This window comes from Pseudophryne corroboree, chromosome 1 (genome assembly GCF_028390025.1).
Source record: "Pseudophryne corroboree isolate aPseCor3 chromosome 1, aPseCor3.hap2, whole genome shotgun sequence".
In the NCBI taxonomy this organism is placed as follows: Eukaryota; Metazoa; Chordata; class Amphibia; order Anura; family Myobatrachidae; genus Pseudophryne; species Pseudophryne corroboree.
In genome coordinates, this window is record NC_086444.1 from 579,570,488 (window position 1) to 579,592,510 (window position 22,023).

Genomic DNA, 22,023 nt, shown 5'->3' on the forward strand with positions numbered 1-22,023 from the left:
TTAAACATATACAGAGCAGCTGATTGGTTGACATGGGCAGCTTCTCCACTGGCACACTTCTCCACTCTTATCACTGCTTAGTACATGTCCCCCTTAAATACATAATTACATTTCAATTGCTAGTATTGCTCTTTTTTCAATTCAGTGTCATATATTATTAATCCATATTTTGTATGGTAATTTAATTTTAATGTATGTTTTTTATAATTTTCTATTATGATCAGTCAAAATGCTAAATTTCTTTACCTGACAGGTTTTTCATGAGTGCTTTTTAACTCCATGCCAAAACAGCGGAACCTGTAAACAAGTTGGAAGTGGATATACGTGCACATGTCTTAAGGGCTACACAGGTATTTAATCTTTAGCTTAGAAGAATAGGAAATACAGGTTTTTTTTAATTACGTATGTTGGTGCTTTTTATCCACAAGGTATGAGGCATAGAGGGTGATTACTAAATGTAATACAGGCTGAGTATCCCATATCCAAATATTCCGAAATACGGAATATTCCGAAATACTGACTTTTTTGACTGAGATAGTGAAAACTTTGTTTTTTGATGGCTCAATGTACACAAACTTTGTTTAATACACAAAGTTATTAAAGTTATTGTATTAAATGACCTTCAGGCTGTGTGTATAAGGTGTATATGAAACATAAATTAATTGTGTGAATGTACACACACTTTGTTTAATGCACAAAGTTACAAAAAATATTGTCTAAAATGACCTTCAGGCTGTGTGTATAAGGTGTATATGTAACATAAATGCATTCTGTGCTTAGATTTAGGTCCCATCACCATGATATCTCATTATGGTATGCAATTATTCCAAAATACGGAAAAATCCGATATCCAAAATACCTCTGGTCCCAAGCATTTTGGATAAGGGATACTCAACCTGTATATATATAATCATTTGTTAGTGAAACAACAATGACTTACTAATTATGAGGATACTTAAAGGTTATTTATTAAGGAACGGTTATTAAATAATTGTACTAAGGAACTATTTATGCATCGTTTTATTACTGGGGCATTAGTAATTGTTTTTATAGAGTACATTTTTTATTCAAAAAATAAATTCAGATACAGATTATAATTGTGCAAGTAGTCAATCACAGTAGAAAGCATGGAGTACAGACAAATGGCAACATACCATCAGTCCAGCACATATATAATACAATTTCTGCAGTTAACGGCAAGAACTTGCAAAAGAATATACAGTTATCATAAAATTCTGTATACAAGCATGTCAGAAGCCAAAATACATTTTCAGATGCAACCTGGCAAATGAAACTAGGATTCGCCAAAAACAGCAAAATAACAAAACAAAAATAAGAAAAATAAGTAAGTAAAATAAATATAGAGTAAGTTGCACTGCGTATCAAATGGAGTGGGCGTAGAAACTAGACATTAAGAGGTCAAACCCTTACATAGAAGACTCATGAGAGGTATACACAAGTCCCAGCCAGGGAGACCATGGGGGACACTCCGACCCGTTCGCACGCAGCGGTTCGTCACTGCGGTGCGAACGAGTCGGTAATGCGCATGTGCGGCGGACACTTTGCACACGTGCGTCATTGCCTGGCGACGAACGTCGCCGGACAAGATGCGACCAGCGACAAATGTGATCGCAGCGGCGATCGCAAGAAGATGGACAGGCAGGAGGCTTTCCGGGGTGGATACTCACCGTTTCCAGCCGTTTTCAGGGAGTGGTAAGAAAAACGCAGGCGTGTCCAGGCGACAGAGGGCGGATGTCTGACGTCAAAGCCGGGACCTGCATCGCTGGATTCGTCGCACAGGGTAAGTAGGTCTAGGGCTAGTCTTGTTTTGTGTGAAACTTTTTTTAGCATAGCAGGGCTGCACAAGCGTTCGCAGCCCTGCTAAACTAAAATACACTCCCCCATAGGCGGAGATTAGTTGATCGCACCAGCAGCAAAAAGTTGCTTGGTCCGATCAACTCGGAATGAGGGCCCATATCTTCTCAGATTTGGAAGTAACTTTATTTTGCATATATACAAAACGCTCTTTGGAAACAGAATCATTCACTACCACCTTAAAGGAGGAGAAGGTGGGTCCCTTGGGAGCAATCCAAACTCTTGCAATGGAGACCTTGGCCAGGGCACAAATTTTATGGATATATAACTCCTCCCATCTAGACGGGAGTCTGAGCCCACTATTCCCAGGACAAATAACTTTGGTGTCAATACAGATACGGGTATTCCTGTATCTCCCAGGGCCAACTGAGCCTGAGACCATAAGGCCTGCACAGAAGGGCACTCCAGAAAGTGCCCTGGACAATGAGACATTTAGGACAGGCATCAGAGAGTCCACGTACAAACCCGGCAAGCCTAACTGGAGTCATATAGGCTCTGTGTAATACAAAGAACTGTATTTGTTGAAATCTGAGGGACTTAGTAACAGTACGTGGGTACTCCATAGCAAATTCCCATTCCTCCTCATCTATCGGACCCAGGTCACCCTCCCACTTCACCCGTAACCGAGAAAGCGGATCGGTGTGATGTAAGGCAAAGAGATGCAGGTAGGAGAGGGAAATCGATTTAACAGGACCCAGATTAAATATAAAAGTCTTAATGGGAAATGGTAGGAGTGTAAGAGATGTGTTTCTGAACTGTGCCTGTAAAACGTGCCCAAGTTGGATGAAGCGAAAGAAGTATGAGTTAGGTAAGCCAAACTCGTCCTTCAATTGCTGGATGGATTTCAGTGTTCCATCACAATACAGATGAGACAGTGAGAATATAGATTTAGGGCCCACGCACTACGGCCAGCGAGAGAGTTCAGTTCAGGAAGCCAGCGAGAGTACCAGAGGGGAGTGTCCGGGTCAAAACAATCAAATCTAGAAAGCACCCGCAGTGCCTGCCAAATTTTAGCAGCCTGAAAAACAATGGGGGAGGAGAACTGAGATAAAGTGCCAATCAATAAAACCCGCATAGGTGAAAAACCCGGAAAATAACATTGAATAAACGCACAATGCAGCGAAAGTACATCATTATCCTGCAACCTGAGCCTGAGATGTGCTATTTGAGCAGCGTAATAATAGAGTTGAAAGTTAGGGAGTGCCAAACCACCTTCCATCCTAGTACTGGTGAGAGTATTAAGTTGTATTCGAGGATGCCCATTGGCCCAAATTAAGGAAGAAGGAACGCTATTAAATTTTCTAAAAAAAAAATAGGGAAATATGTATACTGGAGATTGAGAAAAGATATACAAAATTTTAGGCAGCAGTAACATTTTAATAAGATTGACCCTGCCAGAGACCGTCAACGGACGTTTATACCATGATTTAGATTTGCGTATAATGTATTGCATCAGTGGATCAAGGTTTAAGGGGGTAAAATCAGTGGGATCATTAGTAATCTAAATGCCCAGGTACTTAAATTTTAGGGGTAACAGGAGGGGGACCAATTACCGGCATTATAAAAGACTTGGACCAGTTTATGCAAAGGCCAGAAAATTTACCAAAGTCATCTATCACCTGTAGGAGGGTTGGCATGGACACGGTATAGTCATGCAAGAACAACAGTAAGTCGTCCGCGTAAAGGGCAATTTTATTCAAACTAGAGTCAATGCATATACCCAGTATTCCCGGATGTGACCTTATAATACACGCAAGAGGTTCAATGGCAATAGCAAAAAGTGTGGGGAAAAGGGGACACCCCTGTCTAGTACCCCGGGACAAAGAAAAGGAGGCAGAAATATAACCGTTAACCAAGATCCTGGCAGTTGGCTGTTGGTAGAGGAGTCTGGTCCAGCGTACATAGGGGCAGATGTATTAACCTGGAGACGACATAAGGAAGTGATAAACCAGTGATATGTGCAAGGTGATAAACACACCAGCCAATCAGCTCCAATATGCAAATTAACAGTTAGGAGCTGATTGGCTGCTGCCTTTATCACCTTGCACTTATCACTTTTTTTATCACTTCCTTATGCCGTCTCCAGGTTAATACATCGGCCCCTATAGTTTGGACCGAAGCCCATACTATTCATGACCTCCCACAAATATAGTTATTCTATGCTGTCAAAGGCTTTGGCCGCATCTAGAGAGACTATGACCGAGTCAGAGGGAAAATCATGTGGGGCTTGGAGGACAGTGTACAGGCGATGTAGATTAGTGGACATAGACATGCCAGGCATAAAGCCAGACTGGTCTGAGTGAATTATGGTTTTTATAACTGCGTTAAGCCTCAGGGCTAGAATTTTTGCCAGGATCTTGGCATCAGTGGGGATAAGAAAGATTGGTCAATAAGACTCCAACAGCTTGGGGTCCTTTCCGGGTTTTGGTATTACAATGATAACAGCCTCGGACATGGAGGGGGGGAGTCTATTTTCAGCAAAAAGATCTAACCAAAAACAAACAAAAAAAAAATGGAGGAAAGACAAAACAATTCCCAACAACTCCCCTCCTCATATACCTCCCCGAACAATGGCATACTTGTAACCCAAACTAAATCCCCACAGCACAATAGACCTAACGTATATTTATGGGTGAGGCGATAAGCGTAGACCTAAAACCACCAAAGCATGGTGGCTCCCCGAATAAATACTTGAGCAAACAGGGCATAGTAGAAACAAAGACAATTGTATGTTACATTGTATAAAATGCAACTTTGGATATTATAACCAGCAGTAGTTGATTAATTGGCACTTAATGCCTGCTGCCAATAAAAAGCTTTTGGTGTAGGCTATCTGGTTGCCAGCCTATGGGTCATCTTTGTCGTTTTTTTCTATGGTATTGATCACTACTAAAATTGGAAAAAGTCTTTGTGACAAATATACAGTACCAATAAATATTTGCTGCATCCTCTTTCCAAAAAAGATCGTTTACTTCCATATATAGTCAATCTATACTGTCATTTTACAAAGCTATACAATGCAGTTATCTGTACAGTATATTGGTTTTCATGTCAGGAACGTTCTGAACTCCCCTAGAAAAACCCAAGTTAGTCAAAACATTTTTATCTTATAATAATGGTAAGAAGCACATTTAATCCAGTTCACCAGGAACAGTGAGAGAATTGATGGATACTTTTTTAAAGTACAGTAATTTATATTATATCAGGTATGTTTTTATAAATTAGGAAGGTAAATTCGAAGGTATCTAAAACTCTAGCACTGTCACTGGCGTATTTATAACGGGTGTGCAGCCTTTTTTCTTAATACTTACCCTCCGGAGTCCAGCAGGTCCGTAGTGCTGTCCCAGAGTCTAGTGTGCATTCATGGTTCTCCAGGAACATGTCGCAGCGGTCATTTTCCCAGTAATGTTCTTACTGTGCATGCGTGAAATAGCGCCTGCACAGTAAGAACATTACTGGGAAAATGACCGCTGCGACATGTTCCCGGAGAAGCGTGAATGCACACTAGACTCTGGGACAGCACTACGGTCCCCTAGTGACCATAGTATCCAGAGTTGACAGCATTGCCATCTAGAGAGTAGAGGGCCCAGATGGAGTCTGCACACGTACTAATCTTTGTTGACACCTTCTGCGCATAAGTCATATCTTTAACACATGCACGATATTTTCAGGCAGTAGGGGGGCTGAACATTTGCACAAGACTTTACTCATGGCTTGAAATGCCCCTTCATTAGGTTTGACAGCATGTATTGTATCATCAAACTGAAGGACATGTAGTGTCAGAGCCCAGTTATACAAGCAACACGCTGGTCTTTTAGCTTGATAAGTCAGTGCTGAAAAATAAGAGTCTCAGAATCATTACCACTAACATAGTTTTTTTTTTACTGAAGGGCTGTAGTTCACCTCTTGTAGTAAAAATGTGACAGTTAATTATGGGCTAAGCAATTAAGTCAAAAAGATAATCGCATTGAAAATATAACAGTGCATTTTTTGTAGGGAATTTATATTTATACTGATTTGTAAGGGTGTAAAGTGCTCAGGTGTGTCACTGCTAATCATTTCAATTATTAATCAGACCTGGACACAGCCAAAATAAAGTTAGTTACAGTAAAATGAAGAAATACCTAGTATCTGATTTTACTCTGGTTCTAGCAGATTGCAAAATAAGCATCAGAAGTATCGTATTTGAAATGACAGAAGTCTCCTTGGTATATATATATAGTACTCTTCTGTACAGTAGCTAACTGCTGCAAGGCCCCAGTGTAGAATCAGTGCCCATGACACATACAAGCTGCAGCCAGTTTACTTGTCGCTACATTCACTGGAGTACTGTGCAGTCACTGCCTGCTATACCTGCAAAATGGGCAGTACCTGGCCATAGAGGAATAGATCTAATCGGTCTGAGACTGTATAGCTTATTAGTGTGTGCCATGGTTCTTTGCCAATGCAGGTCATTTTTATTACATTGAATTATGTGGGGGGTATTCAATTGTTTGAAAAGTCAGTTGGGTGTCTGTTTTTTCCTATCTAATAGACAGGAAAAAACAGACACCCAGCCTGCTTTTCAAACAATTTAATTCCCCCCTATGAGTCATTTGGTTGAAAATGAAATTTAAATTGATGAATGATTTATTATAATTATGGCAACAAATGTGAATTCTAGTAAATTTACTTATCTTGACGTTAGTATCCCTTTTAGTTGTAACATACTTCTCATCATACTGTCACAGATGCCACAGTCCCGTGACTATGTGGCCCTTATTTATAGTCTGCAGCCCTTTTACTTGATATTAACATTAAGAAGTAAAAGTATTTTCATTCCGTCTGTGTAATTCTCACCTCTAAGGGACATACAACACTCCCAACTCATTTTAGGACATTATCCTAATGTTTAGCACTGAAATAAACATTATTCCTTTTAATTATTTTTTTTCTGTAAGAAACAGCAGGTGGAAAAGCCATTTAAGTAATGTCACCGGCAAATATCTGCCTCTGGAGATGGTAGCTGGCAGATTTATTGCATTCTTCTGATTAAATAATACTTTCTTTTCACTCTGTACCACTTTCCAAGTTTTATATGTATTATACATGCCTATGCAAGTAATTACTGCAATTAACAATTGCTGCAATTGGGAAATGTGATTAAATATTAAATGAGTCAGGAAATAATAAATTCTTTGGATTTGTTTTTAATAAAACCCTACCATCCAGCATATGATTATCACCCCTTGGCGGAATAGTGACACTTCTAATCAGCCAGAATGGCACAACTGCTCAGAACGTTTATTTGCACATTAAGAATCATGCATCATCTTCTGTTAGAGTAATATGCATCTGCTTTCTGATTTTTCTAATGTGCTGTTAGGTACAAAATGTGAAATCAACATTGATGACTGCAAGTCAATGCCGTGTAGAAACAACGGAATTTGCAAAGATGGCATTGGGAAATTTGAATGCCAATGTGCCGCCGGCTTTAGAGGTAAAGAGAGAAACATCAATGTGATGACTTGAGAGCACTAGTATAATTTTACTCAGGTGATTTGCTGTAGTTCGTATCCGTCAGTTCTTTCTCTTTTTAACTCTTTGCTTGTTTAAAAACTTCCGGAGAATTGTTATTTGTCAGATCAATATAGAATGGTATTTAAAAAAATATTTCTTTTGGTATACATGTGTACCATTTTGGGTTTTTTAAAGTAAAGGAGAGAAAAAAAAGGTGCAAATAGTGAGGCGGATGGGACTACAGCTCCAGGCCTTCATATAAAAATAGTCCCATTGTCATGACAGCACAGTGATGACCAACCGCTCAGCTGGCCAAATGCTCAGCCATAAATTATAAATATTAAAATGCACGTCTCTCACAAAAAAATGCAATGTTTCTACTTTACATATTTAAGGAGGCAGGGCTGATTGTGTAGGGCAGGCAGTCCTCAAGGCACAATAACAGTGCAGGTTTTTGTGATATCCAGGCTTCAGCACAGGTGACTTAATTGGTACAGTAGCTCAGTTATTTTGATTTAACCATCTGTGCTGCAACCTGGATATCACTAAAACCTGGACTGTTGTTTTGCCTTGAGGACTGTGGTTGGGAATGCCTGGTGTAGGGCATCAAACTGGCCACACCCACACAGCCTTAGTCACAACTCCTAATTTCTCACAATAGGCCCTTAATTATTTTCAGTCCCAGGCCCATATGGCCCTTAATTAGTCATGTAGAGATTATAAACTTTAGTGGGACTAAAGATATTAAGAAAGCATAAAGCAATGACAATCGTTCACTTAGCTTCCAAAACACACTGTCTGCAGACCTCCCTCAGAATCAAAATTCCCAGATATTAATGGCTGGAGAGTAGTGAACGTGAGCTTCCGGCAGTGGTGAATACTCTTTTACTAATATTATGCTTACTCTGAAATGAATGATTATAGATAACAATAGCACTCAGCTTCATATCAAATAAACATCTAAAGTCACCTGCCTGACAAAAGCCATCAATAAAATATGTGTTGGGTTTGGGTTACTTAAATATTTATTATCGCCTATTTTTATATTTTAACTTCTGTATTTTATGCTTCAGACAAATGACCACATTTTTTAAAACTGTTCCACAGAATACATACTGAAGCCTGCATTTAGGAGAAGTTTCTCCATCGAAATTTGCTCTCATGTGTTCCTTGTGAGATTCCCTCCTCCAACACAGAACAGAGCAGGATACTGTATATGGGCCCTCATTCCGAGTTGATCGGTCGCAAGGCGAATTTAGCAGAGTTACACACGCTAAGCCGCCGCCTACTGGGAGTGAATCTTAGCTTCTTAAAAATGCGACCGATGTATGCGCAATATTGCGATTACTAACTACTTAGCAGTTTCAGAGTAGCTCCAGACTTACTCTGCCTGTGCGATCATTTCAGTGCTTGTCGTTCCTGGTTGACGTCACAAACACACCCAGCGTTCGCCCAGGCACTCCCACCGTTTCCCCGGCCACTCCTGCGTTTTTTCCGGAAACGGTAGCGTTTTCAGCCACACGCCCCTGAAACGCCGTGTTTCCGCCCAGTAACACCCATTTCCTGTCAATCACATTACGTTCGCCGGAGCGAAGAAAAAGCCGTGAGTAAAAATACTTTCTTCATAGTAAAGTTACTTGGCGCAGTCGCAGTGCGAACTTTGCGCATGCGTACTAAGCGGATTTTCACTGCGATGCGATGAAAAATACCGAGCGAACAACTCGGAATGAGGGCCTTGGACACTATTCTTATTCCAGCTTTATGGACTATAAAGTCACTTTTATAGACTATAAAGTCAGCGAATTTACAAATACCTGATTGCATTGCCGAAACTTCATTTTAATACAAAATGGACATTTTTCAAAATGTAATTTGCACTAAGTTCTATCATAACTTTCCTCTTTTGTAATTTGACATTTATTTTAACATCCTATTGCTGCTTAAAATCTAACTACTTTTGGAAAGTTTATAATTGCTATATTAATGCATTTGGAGGTGCCCATTATTTATGTATTTTGCAATATCTTATGTGTAATAAAAGTAAAATTTTTTATTTTAGCTAAGATTATAATCATTACTTTTGTACAGTGTAATATATGAAGGGTTATAACTTATTTCACTTTTGATTCCAATATGTTTTAATTGTAACAAAGATTACATATTCTTGATAAAGTGCTAGTTCTCAGGATTTGAATAGGTAATGTGCAGTCTTTTATTTTCCTAGAAATGATTCCTTGTAATATTAGATTAACTTGTCTAGTGGTCGTTAATGACCCTCGGCTTAATTTGGACTCATCGTCCAAAGCTGCATGATCCGGCCGCAGCATGATGTCACTGTGCGATATCGCTAGCGATACCGCACAGTGTGTATGCCCACGTCAGGCGGCCCAGGAGGGGTGGGGAACCTTTTTTTGACAAAGGACCACTTGGATATTTATAAAATCCTTCGGGGCCATACAAATATCATCAACTTAAAAATTAGCCTGCCCCCAGTAGTTATGCCCCAAGTCAGTAGTTATGACACCAGTCAGTAGTTATGCCCCCAGTCAGTTGTTATGCCCCATTAGATATGCCCCCAGTCAGTTGTTATGCCCCATTAGATATGCCCCCAGTCAGTTGTTATGCCCCATTAGATATGCCCCCAGTCAGTTGTTATGCCCCATTAGATATGCCCCAGTCAGTTGTTATGCCCCATTAGATATGCCCCAGTCATTTGTTATGCCCCATTAGATATGCCCCAGTCAGTTGTTATGCCCCATTAGATATGCCTCCAGTCAGTCAGATATACCTCATAGTAGCGCCGCTTACACACACACATAAAAAAAAAATAACCACACAATACTTACCAGCCCCGCTCCTGCTTCCGGATCGCTGCCCCCACCCTGGCCGCCTGCTCCTCGGAACTATGGGAGAGACATCATGACGTCTCTCCCATAGTGCACAGCCGCACACTGCCGGAGCTCAGGAGTTAGCTCCGGCCTCTGGCTGCTGCTGAGGAGAAGGAGCTGGGTGCCCGCTGGTAACAAAATCTCAGCACCCGGCATCTCCCTCGGTGAGGTGAGCCTGGCCAGGCCGGATCAAGTGGCTTTGCGGGCCTTATACGGCCCACGGGCCTGAGGTTCCCCACCCCTGCACTAGGAGATGTCACCCACCTTATGACTCGGGTTGGCAGATCATTAGTGCTTATTTCTAGCTGCATGAAAATAACATTATAATATGATTTTTTCTTTATTGATTAGTTCCCACAACTAAATTCTAAAAAGTTTAACACCTTTCTTTTATTACCTATTTATTGTGTGTTACGACGTCCAAAAGACATCTTTAAAAGCACAAGTGATGAAGCAAGCATAGAAAATGCTTCAAAACTAGAATAGATGTACATTTTTAAAATATTTTACCCATCTTCCCAGCACATATGTGTGAATGAGTCCTTAATATAGAACATTTGTAAAACTAAAAACATATTGTGTGACATGAATTTATACCGGTTCAGCAATACACCCTAAAATAAAAAATATAAAATGTATTGGTAAAAGAAAAAAGAAAAAAAAAGAAAAACCAGTGCTTAGATTGACTTCCAACAGTATAAGGACATTATGGGTATTTAAAAAAACAAAACAAAACAAGGTCAGGGTCAGTCAAATTGCCAGGCTGGCATGGTGTTCATAAACGGGGACAGATGACAATCCGTACCACGGGTTAGTACATACAGCTAATGCGGATTCCCAATAGCCATCAGTGAGGACAAGTACAGCAACAATAGTCTGACTGGAAGATTGAAATGCATAAGTACAGGAGCAGTTTAAAAAAATAAGTTTATAAGTACATATGTGATGCATACAATGGAACCAGAAATGTGGGATTACCGCGACGGTAAGGTATAGTACATCCCGCCCCTAAAGTTGTTAAAACCTATTCTGCATTACAAGTGTAACTTCATTGTGCTAGAACTTTATTCTACATTTTATATGGTAGTTGCATTAGTAATTCATTTACTAACACTTGTCTAACAATTCTTCCTCATGAAAGGTTCTATGTGTGAAGAGAATATTAATGAATGTGTCTCAAATCCATGTGCAAATGACGGAACCTGCATAGATGGTATACATATGTATCATTGTCGATGTGCAAATGGATTTCTTGGTAAGTTTGAAAATTCTATTTCATGCATCAACAAAATTAAGCAACAAAACCGGAAGTTATATCCAGAATTAAGATATAGATATCTACAGCTGGGAAATAAGTAATGATAGTGTGGACTTCATAGGTCATTTAAACAAAATCATGTCAACATACTTGTATTAATAAAAACTATACATACATGTAGTACCAAAAAGCTGCTAGTACAAAAATCTTAAAAATATGTCACTGAAATCACCTCTTTGGCTGATAACTAAGTCAAAGATAACTATCAGCCATGGGCTTTGAAAAAGATACCATCCAGCTGTTGGTCATGCATTGCAGAAAATAAGGGACATAAGCTTGCAGTGAATACGGGTGTGGTATGTAAGGTTGACAGTGAGTAGACTGACAGTGTTTGGGTCGACCACTATTGGTCGACAGTAAGTAGGTAAACAGGGATGCTAAGTTGACAGGGTCTTTAGGTCGACATGGTCTAGGTCAACAGGTCAAAAGGTCGAGATTAGTTTTTAATGTTTTTTTGGTGTCGTTTTCTCCGTACAGTGACCGGGAACCCCAATTAGTGCATCATGTCCCCTCGCATGGCTCGCCTTGCTCCGCTACCGATGCGCTCAGCACAGGTTACCATCCCCAATAGTAGTCCACGTGGATCGTAAAGTACTGTATGAAAAAGTTCAAAAAAAAGAATTTTTTTTAGAAAAACTCATGTCGACCTTTTGACCTGTCGACCTAGAACATGTCGACCTAAAGACACTGTCGACCTACTTACTGTCAACCAATAGTGGTCGACCAAAACCATGTCGACCTACTTACTGTCGACCTAAAGGCCGGATCCCGTGACTACTTCCTGTCTGTGAAGAAACATAATCATGTGGCAGTGATGATGATGATGATGATGATGATGAAAGGATCATTTTTTAAAATTGAGTAGATAATTGCTTTTCATATCTTTCTGTGCACTCTTCTTTATAATTTCTCTAACGTCCTAAGTGGATGCTGGGGACTCCGTAAGGACCATGGGGAATAGCGGCTCCGCAGGAGACTGGGCACAACTAAAGAAAGCTTTAGGACTACCTGGTGTGCACTGGCTCCTCCCCCTATGACCCTCCTCCAGACGTCAGTTAGAATCTTGTGCCCGGCCGAGCTGGATGCACACTAGGAGGCTCTCCTGAGCTCCTAGAAAGAAAGTAATAGTTTAGGTTTTTTATTTTCAGTGAGATCTGCTGGCAACAGACTCACTGCTACGAGGGACTAAGGGGAGAAGAAGCGAACCTACCTGCTTGCAGCTAGCTTGGGCTTCTTAGGCTACTGGATACCATTAGCTCCAGAGGGATCGAACACAGGGCCTGACCTCGATCGTCCGGTCCCGGAGCCGCGCCGCCGTCCCCCTTACAGAGCCAGAAGCAAGAAGTTGGTCCGGAAAATCGGCGGCAGAAGACTTCGGTCTTCAACAAGGTAGCGCACAGCACTGCAGCTGTGCGCCATTGCTCCTCATGCACACCTCACACTCCGGTCACTGATGGGTGCAGGGCGATGGGGGTGGCGCCCTGAGCAGCAATATAATATACCTTGGCTGGCAAATCTACACCATATATAGTCAGGAAGGCTATATAGGTGTAAAAATACCCCTGCCAGAGATCCAGTAAAAGCGGGAGAAAGTCAGTTGAAATAAGGGCGGGGCTATCTCCCTCAGCACACTGGCGCCATTTTCTCTTCACAGTGCAGCTGGAAGACAGCTCCCCAGGCTCTCCCTGGTAGTTTTCAGGCTCAAAGGGTTAAAAAGAGAGGGGGGGGCACTAAATTTAGGCGCAGTATTACATATATATAAGCAGCTATAGGGGAAAAATCACTCAGTTATAGTGTTAATCCCTGTGTTATATAGCGCTCTGGTGTGTGCTGGCATACTCTCCCTCTGTCTCCCCAAAGGGCTTTTGTGGGGTCCTGTCCTCAGTCAGAGCATTCCCTGTGTGTGTGCGGTGTGTCGGTACGGCTGTGTCGACATGTTTGATGAGGAGGCTTATGTGGAGGCGGAGCAGGTGCCGATAAATGTGATGTCACCCACTGCGGGGCCGACACCTGAATGGATGGTAATGTGGAAGGAATTACGTGACAGTGTCGACTCTTTACATAAGAGATTTGACGACATAACAGATGTGGGACAGCCGGCTTCTCAGCTCGTGCCTGCCCATGCGTCTCAAAAGCCATGAGGGGCTCTAAAACGCCCGCTACCTCAGATGGCAGACACAGACGTCGACACGGATACCGACTCCAGTGTCGACGATTGCGGCAATGAAAAATGCCGTTATATGATTGCGGCAATGAAAAATGTCTTGCGCATTTCTGATGTTACCCCAGGTACCACAAAAAAGGGTATAATGTTTGGGGAGAAAAAACTACCAGTGGTTTTTCCCCCATCTGATGAATTAAATGAAGTGTGTGAAGAAGCGTGGGCTTCCCCTGATAAGAAACTGGTAATTTCTAAAAAGTTACTAATGGCGTACCCTTTCCCGCCAGAGGACAGGTCGCGCTGGGAGACACCCCGTAGGGTGGATAAAGCGCTCACACGACTATCAAAGAAGGTGGCACTGCCGTCTCCGGATACGGCCGCCCTTAAGGAACCTGCCGATAGAAAGCAGGAGGCTATCCTGAAGTCTGTTTTTACACACTCAGGCATTATACTGCGACCAGCTATTGCTTCAGCATGGATGTGCAGTGCTGCAGCTGCGTGGTCAGATGCCCTGTCAAAAAATATTGATACCTTAGACAGGGACACTATATTGCTAACCATAGAGCATATAAAAGACGCAGTTCTGTATATGAGAGATGCACAGAGGGATATTTGCCGGCTGGCATCTAAAATAAATGCACTGTCCATTTCTGCCAGAAGGGTTTATGGACCCGGCAGTGGACAGGGGATGCAGATTCTAAAAGGCACATGGAAGTTTTGCCTTACAAGGGTGAGGAGTTATTTGGGGATGGTCTCTCGGACCTAGTTTCCACAGAGACAGCTGGAAAATCAGCATTTTTACCCCATGTCCCCTCATAGCAAAAGAAAGCACCGTATTATCAGGTACAGTCCTTTCGGCCCCAGAAAGGCAAGCGGGTTAAAGGCGCGTCCTTTCTGCCCAGAGGCAGAGGTAGAGGGAAAAAGCTGCAAAATACAGCCAGTTCCCAGGAACAAAAGTTCTCCCCCGCTTCCGCTAAGTCCACAGCATGACGCTTGGGCTCCACTGGCGGAGCCAGGTGCGGTGGGGGCCCGTCTCAAGTGCTTCAGCGATCAGTGGGCTTGCTCACAGGTGGATCCCTGGATTCTACAAGTAGTGTCTCAGGGATACAAGCTGGAATTCGAGACGTCTCCCCCTCGCCGTTTCCTAAAATCTGCCTTGCCAACGTCTCCCTTGGACAGGGAGGCTGTGATAGAGGCAATTCACAAGCTGTATTCGCAGCAGGTGATAGTCAAGGTACCCCTCCTTCAACAAGGAAGGGGTTACTATTCCACAATGTTTGTGGTACCGAAACCGGACGGTTCGGTGAGACCCATTTTAAATTTAAAATCTTTGAACACGTATATAAAACGGTTCAAGTTCAAGATGGAATCGCTCAGGGTGGTTATCTCAAGCCTGGAGGAAGGGGATTACATGGTATCACTGGACATCAAGGATGCTTACCTGCATGTCCCCATTTACCCTCCTCACCAGGAGTACCTCAGATTTGTGGTACAGGACTGTCATTACCAATTCCAGACGCTGCCGTTTGGTCTGTCCACGGCACCGAGGGTGTTTACCAAGGTAATGGCCGAGATGATGATACTCCTGCGAAAAAAGGGAGTTATAATTATCCCGTACTTGGACGATCTCCTGATAAAGGCGAGGACCAAGGAACAGTTGTTGATCGGAGTAGCACTTGCTCGGCAGGTGCTACAACAGCACGGCTGGATCCTGAATATTCCAAAGTCACAGCTGGTTCCTGCAACACGTCTATTGTTCCTGGGGATGGTTCTGGACACAGAACAGAAAAGGGTGTTTCTCCCGGAGGAGAAGGCCAAGGAGTTGTCATCGCTAGTCAGAGACCTCCTAAGACCAAAACAGGTGTCGGTGCACCACTGCACGCGAGTCCTGGGAAAGATGGTAGCTTCTTACGAAGCAATTCCGTTCGGAAGGTTCCATGCACGGATCTTTCAGTGGGATCTGTTGGACAAGTGGTCCGGATCGCATCTTCAGATGCATCAGCGGATAACCCTGTCTGCAAGGACCAGGGTGTCTCTACTGTGGTGGCTGCAGAGTGCTCATCTTCTGGAGGGCCGCAGATTCGGCATACAGGACTGGGTCCTGGTAACCACGGACGCCAGCCTTCGAGGCTGGGGAGCAGTCACACAGGGAAGAAATTTCCAGGGACTATGGTCAAGCCAGGAAATGTCCCTACACATAAATATTCTGGAACTAAGAGCCATTTACAATGCCCTAAGTCAGGCAAGACCCCTGCTTCAAAGTCAGCCAGTACTGATTCAGTCAGACAACATCACGGCGGTCGCCCATGTAAACCGACAGGGCGGCACGAGAAGCAGGATGGCGATGGCAGAAGCCATGAGGATTCTCTGATGGGCGGAAAATCACGTGTTAGCAATGTCGGCAGTGTTTATTCCGTGAGTGGACAACTGGGAAGTAGACTTCCTCAGCAGACAGGACCTCCACCCGGGAGAGTGGGGACTTCATCCAGAAGTCTTCCGGCTGATTACAAACCGATGGGAATGGCCACAGGTGGACACGATGGCGTCCCGCCTCAAAAAAAAAGCTAGAAAACTATTGCGCCAGGTCAAGGGACCCTCAGGCAATAGCGGTGGACGCTCTAGTGACACCGTGGGTGTACCGGTCGGTTTATGTGTTTCCTCCTCTTCCTCTCATACCAAGGGTGCTGAGGATAATAAGAAGGAGAAGAGTAAGAACTATACTCATTGTTCCGGATTGGCCAAGAAGAGCTTGGTACCCAGAACTTCAAGAAATGATCTCAGAGGACCCATGGCCTCTACCGCTCAGACAAGACCTGCTGCAGCAGGGGCCTTGTCTGTTCCAAGACTTACCGCTGCTGCGTTTGAAGGCATGGCGGTTGAACACCGGATCCTGAAGGAAAAGGGCATTCCGGAGGAAGTCATTCCTACGCTGATCAAAGCCAGGAAGGACGTGACCGCAAAACATTATCACCGCATATGGCGAAAATATGTTGCTTGGTGTGAGGCCAGGAAGGCCCAAACGGAGGAATTTCAACTGGGTCGATTCCTGCACTTCCTACAGTCAGGGGTGACTATGGGCCTCAAATTGGGGTCCATTAAGGTCCAGATTTCGGCTCTGTCGATTTTCTTCCAAAAAGAACTGGCTTCCCTGCCGGAAGTTCAGACTTTTGTTAAAGGAGTGCTGCGTATTCAGCCTCCTTTTGTGCCTCCAGTGGCACCTTGGGATCTCAACGTGGTGTTGGATTTCCTTAAATCACATTGGTTTGAGCCACTTAAAACCGTGGAGTTAAAATATCTCACGTGGAAAGTGGTCATGCTATTGGCCCTGGCTTCGGCCAGGCGTGTGTCAGAGTTGGCGGCTTTGTCATGTAAAAGCCTTATCTGATTTTCCATATGGATAGGGCGGAATTGAGGACTCGTCCCCAATTTCTGCCTAAGGTGGTTTCATTTGAACCAACCTATTGTGGTGCCTGCGGCTACTCGGGACTTGGAGGATTCCAAGTTGCTGGATGTAGTCAGGGCCCTGAAAATTTATGTTTCCAGAACGGCTGGAGTCAGGAAAACTGACTCGCTGTTTATCCTCTACGCACCAAACAAGATGGGTGCTCCTGCTTCAAAGCAGACTATTGCTCGCTGGATATGTAGCACAATTCAGCTTGCACATTCTGCGGCGGGACTGCCGCATCCTAGATCAGTAAAAGCCCATTCCACGAGGAAGATGGGCTCTTCTTGGGCGGCTGCCCGAGGGGTCTCGGCTTTACAACTTTGCCGAGCTGCTACTTGGTCGGGGTCAAACACATTTGCAAGATTTTACAAGTTTGACACCCTGGCTGAGGAGGACCTGGAGTTCGCTCATTCGGTGCTGCAGAGTCATCCGCACTCTCCCGCCCGTTTGGGAGCTTTGGTATAATCCCCATGGTCCTTACGGAGTCCCCAGCATCCACTTAGGACGGTAGAGAAAATAAGATTTTACTCACCGGTAAATCTATTTCTCGTAGTCCGTAGTGGATGCTGGGCGCCCATCCCAAGTGCGGATTGTCTGCAATACTTGTACATAGTTATTGTTAACAAAAGGGTTATTGTTGAGAGCCATCTGTGCAGAGGCTCCGTTGTTGTCATACTGTTAACTGGGTATAATATCACGAGTTGTACGGTGTGATTGGTGTGGCTGGTATGAGTCTTACCCGGGATTCAAAATCCTTCCTTATTGTGTCAGCTCTTCCGGGCACAGTATCCTAACTGACGTCTGGAGGAGGGTCATAGGGGGAGGAGCCAGTGCACACCAGGTAGTCCTAAAGCTTTCTTTAGTTGTGCCCAGTCTCCTGCGGAGCCGCTATTCCCCATGGTCCTTACGGAGTCCCCAGCATCCACTACGGACTACGAGAAATAGATTTACCGGTGAGTAAAATCTTATTATTACATCCATTGTATTTTGTTTGCACACTTCCCATTAGCACTGGGGCCGAATGTTATAATGTCCAATTTGGCCTGAGGTTACCGGGCGAAAACCATGCCTTGTAAATGATTGCCGCTTTGAAAAAACGTCCGAGTTCGGCTGAGAACCCGCGCCTCCGGCCAACTCGGACTTCATTGCATCCAGCCCCTGGTTGGGTGTAAAAGTATTGACCCCTGAGTATAGAAAATATATTCTGTACAGTAGCTTAAATGGAGCCTTGTTAATATCTTATTATCTGGACGGATATAGTGATGATAATCCTACGAGCAAAGGGATCAGTGGTTACTTCTACATTGAAATCCAGTAAAGTGATATAACCAATATCAGCAGGAATCTAGTGTACATGTATTGGTCACACATTGTCAGGCCACAGAATTGGAGAAAGTGTTTATCCTCTGTGGGGTATATGCAATAGCGGGCGAATTCGCGGCAATTATCGCCGTTTTTTCAATTCGACCAAATTCGCCAGGTGAATTCCGGAAGGTGGCTTCCGGAATTCACCATATGCAATGAAAAACGGATTCGCCAGAGTCGCGGGCGAAAATCGGCCGATTTGGCGGATTTTGCCGCGATTTTAAAAAACGGTAAAAAACGGGGAAAAACACGAAAAAAAAATGGCGTGGGGTCCCCCCTCCAAAGCATAACCAGCCTCGGGCTCATCGAGCTGGTCCTGGTTCTAAAAATGCAGGGGAAAAATCGGCCAGGGATCCCCCGTATTTTTAAAACCAGCACCGGGCTCTGCGCCTGATGCTGGTGCCAAAAATACGGGGGACAAAAAGAGTAGGGGTCCCCCGTATTTTTAACACCAGCATCGGGCTCCACTAGCTGGACAGATAATGCCACAGCCGGGGGTCACTTTTATGCCGTGCCCTGCGGCCGTGGCATCAAATATCCAACTAGTCACCCCTGGCCGGGGTACCCTGGGGGAGTGGGGACCCCTTCAATCAAGGGGTCCCCCCCCCCCAGCCACCCAAGGGCCAGGGGTGAAGCCCGAGGCTGTCCCCCCCCATCCAATGGGCTGCGGATGGGGGGGCTGATAGCCTTTGTGATAAAAAAAAAGATATTGTTTTTTCCATTAGTACTACAAGTCCCAGCAAGCCTCCCCCGCAAGCTGGTACTTGGAGAACCACAAGTACCAGCATGCGGGAGAAAAACGGGCCCGCTGGTACCTGTAGTACTACTGGGAAAAAAATACCCAAATAAAAACAGGACACACACACCTTGATAGTAAAACTTTATTTCATACGCCGACACACACATACTTACCTGTGTTGACACGCCGACTGCAACGATCTCCGACGATCCGAGGGTACCTGTCAAAAAATTATACTCACCTTCCAGCGTCCAGAGGTCCAGGTCCAGAGGTAAATCCACGTACTTTGTAAAAAAACAAACCGAACACGATCCACCGGACTAATGAAAGGGGTCCAATGTTTTCACATTAGACTCCTTTCCCCGAATGCCGGGACATCACGTGACTCCTGTCACTGATGTCCCTTCAGCCAATCAGGAAGCGCTACTGCCGTGGCGCTCACCTGATTGGCTGGACGCCGTCTGTACTCTGACAGCGCCTCGCAAAGCCGCTCCATTACTTTCAATGGTGGGAACTTTGCGGCTAGCGGTGGGGTCACCCGCCGGTCAGCCGCTGACCGGCGGGTGACCTCACCGCTAGCCGCTAAGTTCCCACCATTGAATATAATGGAGGGAGCTGTGCGATGCGCTGTCACAGCGATCAGCCAATCAGGTGAGCGCAACGAAGTTGCGCTTCCTGATTGGCTTAGAGACCTGTCAGTGACAGCTGTCACTGACAGGTCTCAATCGTGGAAAGGTGTCCCATGTGTCAGCATGGGACCCCTTTCAGTCCGTTCTGGAGCGGGTATTTGCGTTTTCTTTTTTTGCCAAGTACGTGGATTTATCTCTGGACCCTGAGGTGAGTATATTGAACTTTGCTTTTCAGGTATCCGTGGATTCTACATGGAGAAGAGGACCGATGTCGGCGTGTGAACATAGGTAAGTATGTGTGTGTCGGTAGTGTGAAATAAAGTTTTACTGTCGACGGTGTGTGTGTCCTGTTTTTATTTGGGTATTTTTTTCCCAGTAGTACTACAGGTACCAGCGGGCCCGCTTTTCTCCCGCATGCTGGTACTTGTGGTTCTCCAAGTACCAGCTTGCGGGGGAGGCTTGCTGGGACTTGTAGTACTAATGGAAAAAACAATATCTTTTTTTTATCACAAAGGCTATCAGCCCCCCCATCCGCAGCCCATTGGATGGGGGGGGACAGCCTCGGGCTTCACCCCTGGCCCTTGGGTGGCTGGGGGGGGGGGACCCCTTGATTGAAGGGGTCCCCACTCCCCCAGGGTACCCCGGCCAGGGGTGACTAGTTGGATATTTGATGCCACGGCCGCAGGGCACGGCATAAAAGTGACCCCCGGCTGTGGCATTATCTGTCCAGCTAGTGGAGCCCGATGCTGGTGTTAAAAATACGGGGGACCCCTACTCTTTTTGTCCCCCGTATTTTTGGCACCAGCACCAGGCGCAGAGCGCGGTGCTGGTTTTAAAAATACGGGGGATCCCCTGTCAATTTTTTCCCCGCATTTTTAGAACCAGGACCAGCTCAATGAGCCCGAGGCTGGTTATGCTTTGGAGGGGGGACCCCACGCCATTTTTTTTTCTGATTTTACCGTTCCAGCAATAAAAAAAAAAAAAAAATAAGAATAATATTTTAAAAAATATATAAATAATATTTGTGCCTCCCCCCCCCAAAAAAAAAGTACCTAATCCCTTCTAATATAAATAGATCTGCTATTCCCCCAAAAAAAAACACCAAAAAAAACATGTTTAAAATTTTTTTATTTGTTTTCACCCTCCAAAGTGTGGCGGATTGAAAATGACGAATTTGCTGTCTAAAAGCACTGCTGTCGAATTTCCAAACTTGAATTGAATATGCTTTGGTCGAATTGCAGCACTTGTATCATTGCAGAAAAGTCGAATTTGCAAAAAGTCGAATTTCAAAAAGTCGAATTTTGAAAGTCCGTTTTTTGGTCAGAAAGCACTGCATTGCATAGGCGAATTTTTTTTTTTGGTCGAAAATGACCCGAAATTCGCCAATTTCGGGAATTCGACCACAATTGCATATACCCCTTTGACTTCTAGGACATCTAGTGGTGGAGTTATGCATTGAACAACTTTAGGAGAATAAATATGTGTTACTCTTTAAGCTCTGTGTATTTAAAATGTAACTGCCTTATTTATCCTGGGTCAGAGCTGCTCAAATTCTTAGGTAGGGTACACATTATTACATGTGTTTATTTAGCCATCGGCATGGCCGATGTACCAATGTATCGCATGGCCGTAAAACAGACTGCACTGTACGGTGTATGACCGTGCGATATAGGTACATCTCACTTTCATCTGCATGCCATCATCTGTGGGGTCATCCGAACTAACGTGCAGCACATCAGATGGGACAACCCCCTTCTGATGACGGACATTTAATATATCTCCAAAATGTTTACTCGGCTTTAGACGTGTGGGGTTTAAATTAATGTGGAGAGAATTAATGTTTTATCTATATATTTCACAGCCTCTTGAGGATAAATTTCAAATACTTGCTTTACAAGTTAATAAAGCACATGGAAAGCTCACAGGATTTCAGTATTTGTACAGCACCCTGACATACAGTACATACAGCAATCACTCTGACACATATACAGCGGCAACACAAAGTGTATACACACAAATTATTTTTGTTTGACATTTCAGCACAGAATTTCTGTTCTGTGCAATTTAACCTTAAATATTTAGATCGTAATTTCCCTATGCATTT

General features: G+C 44.0%; 1 protein-coding gene across 1 annotated transcript in view; it reads left to right on the forward strand.

Moving 5' to 3' along the window:
* The window catches only part of SVEP1 (sushi, von Willebrand factor type A, EGF and pentraxin domain containing 1), a 598,519-nt gene that overhangs the window by 378,022 nt on the left and 198,474 nt on the right, over positions 1-22,023 (forward strand). The window contains exons 21-23 of the mRNA XM_063914219.1: positions 254-350; positions 7,241-7,354; positions 11,404-11,517. Coding sequence (XP_063770289.1) covers positions 254-350; positions 7,241-7,354; positions 11,404-11,517 — 325 coding nt within the window. The remainder of the gene's footprint in view (positions 1-253; positions 351-7,240; positions 7,355-11,403; positions 11,518-22,023) is intronic.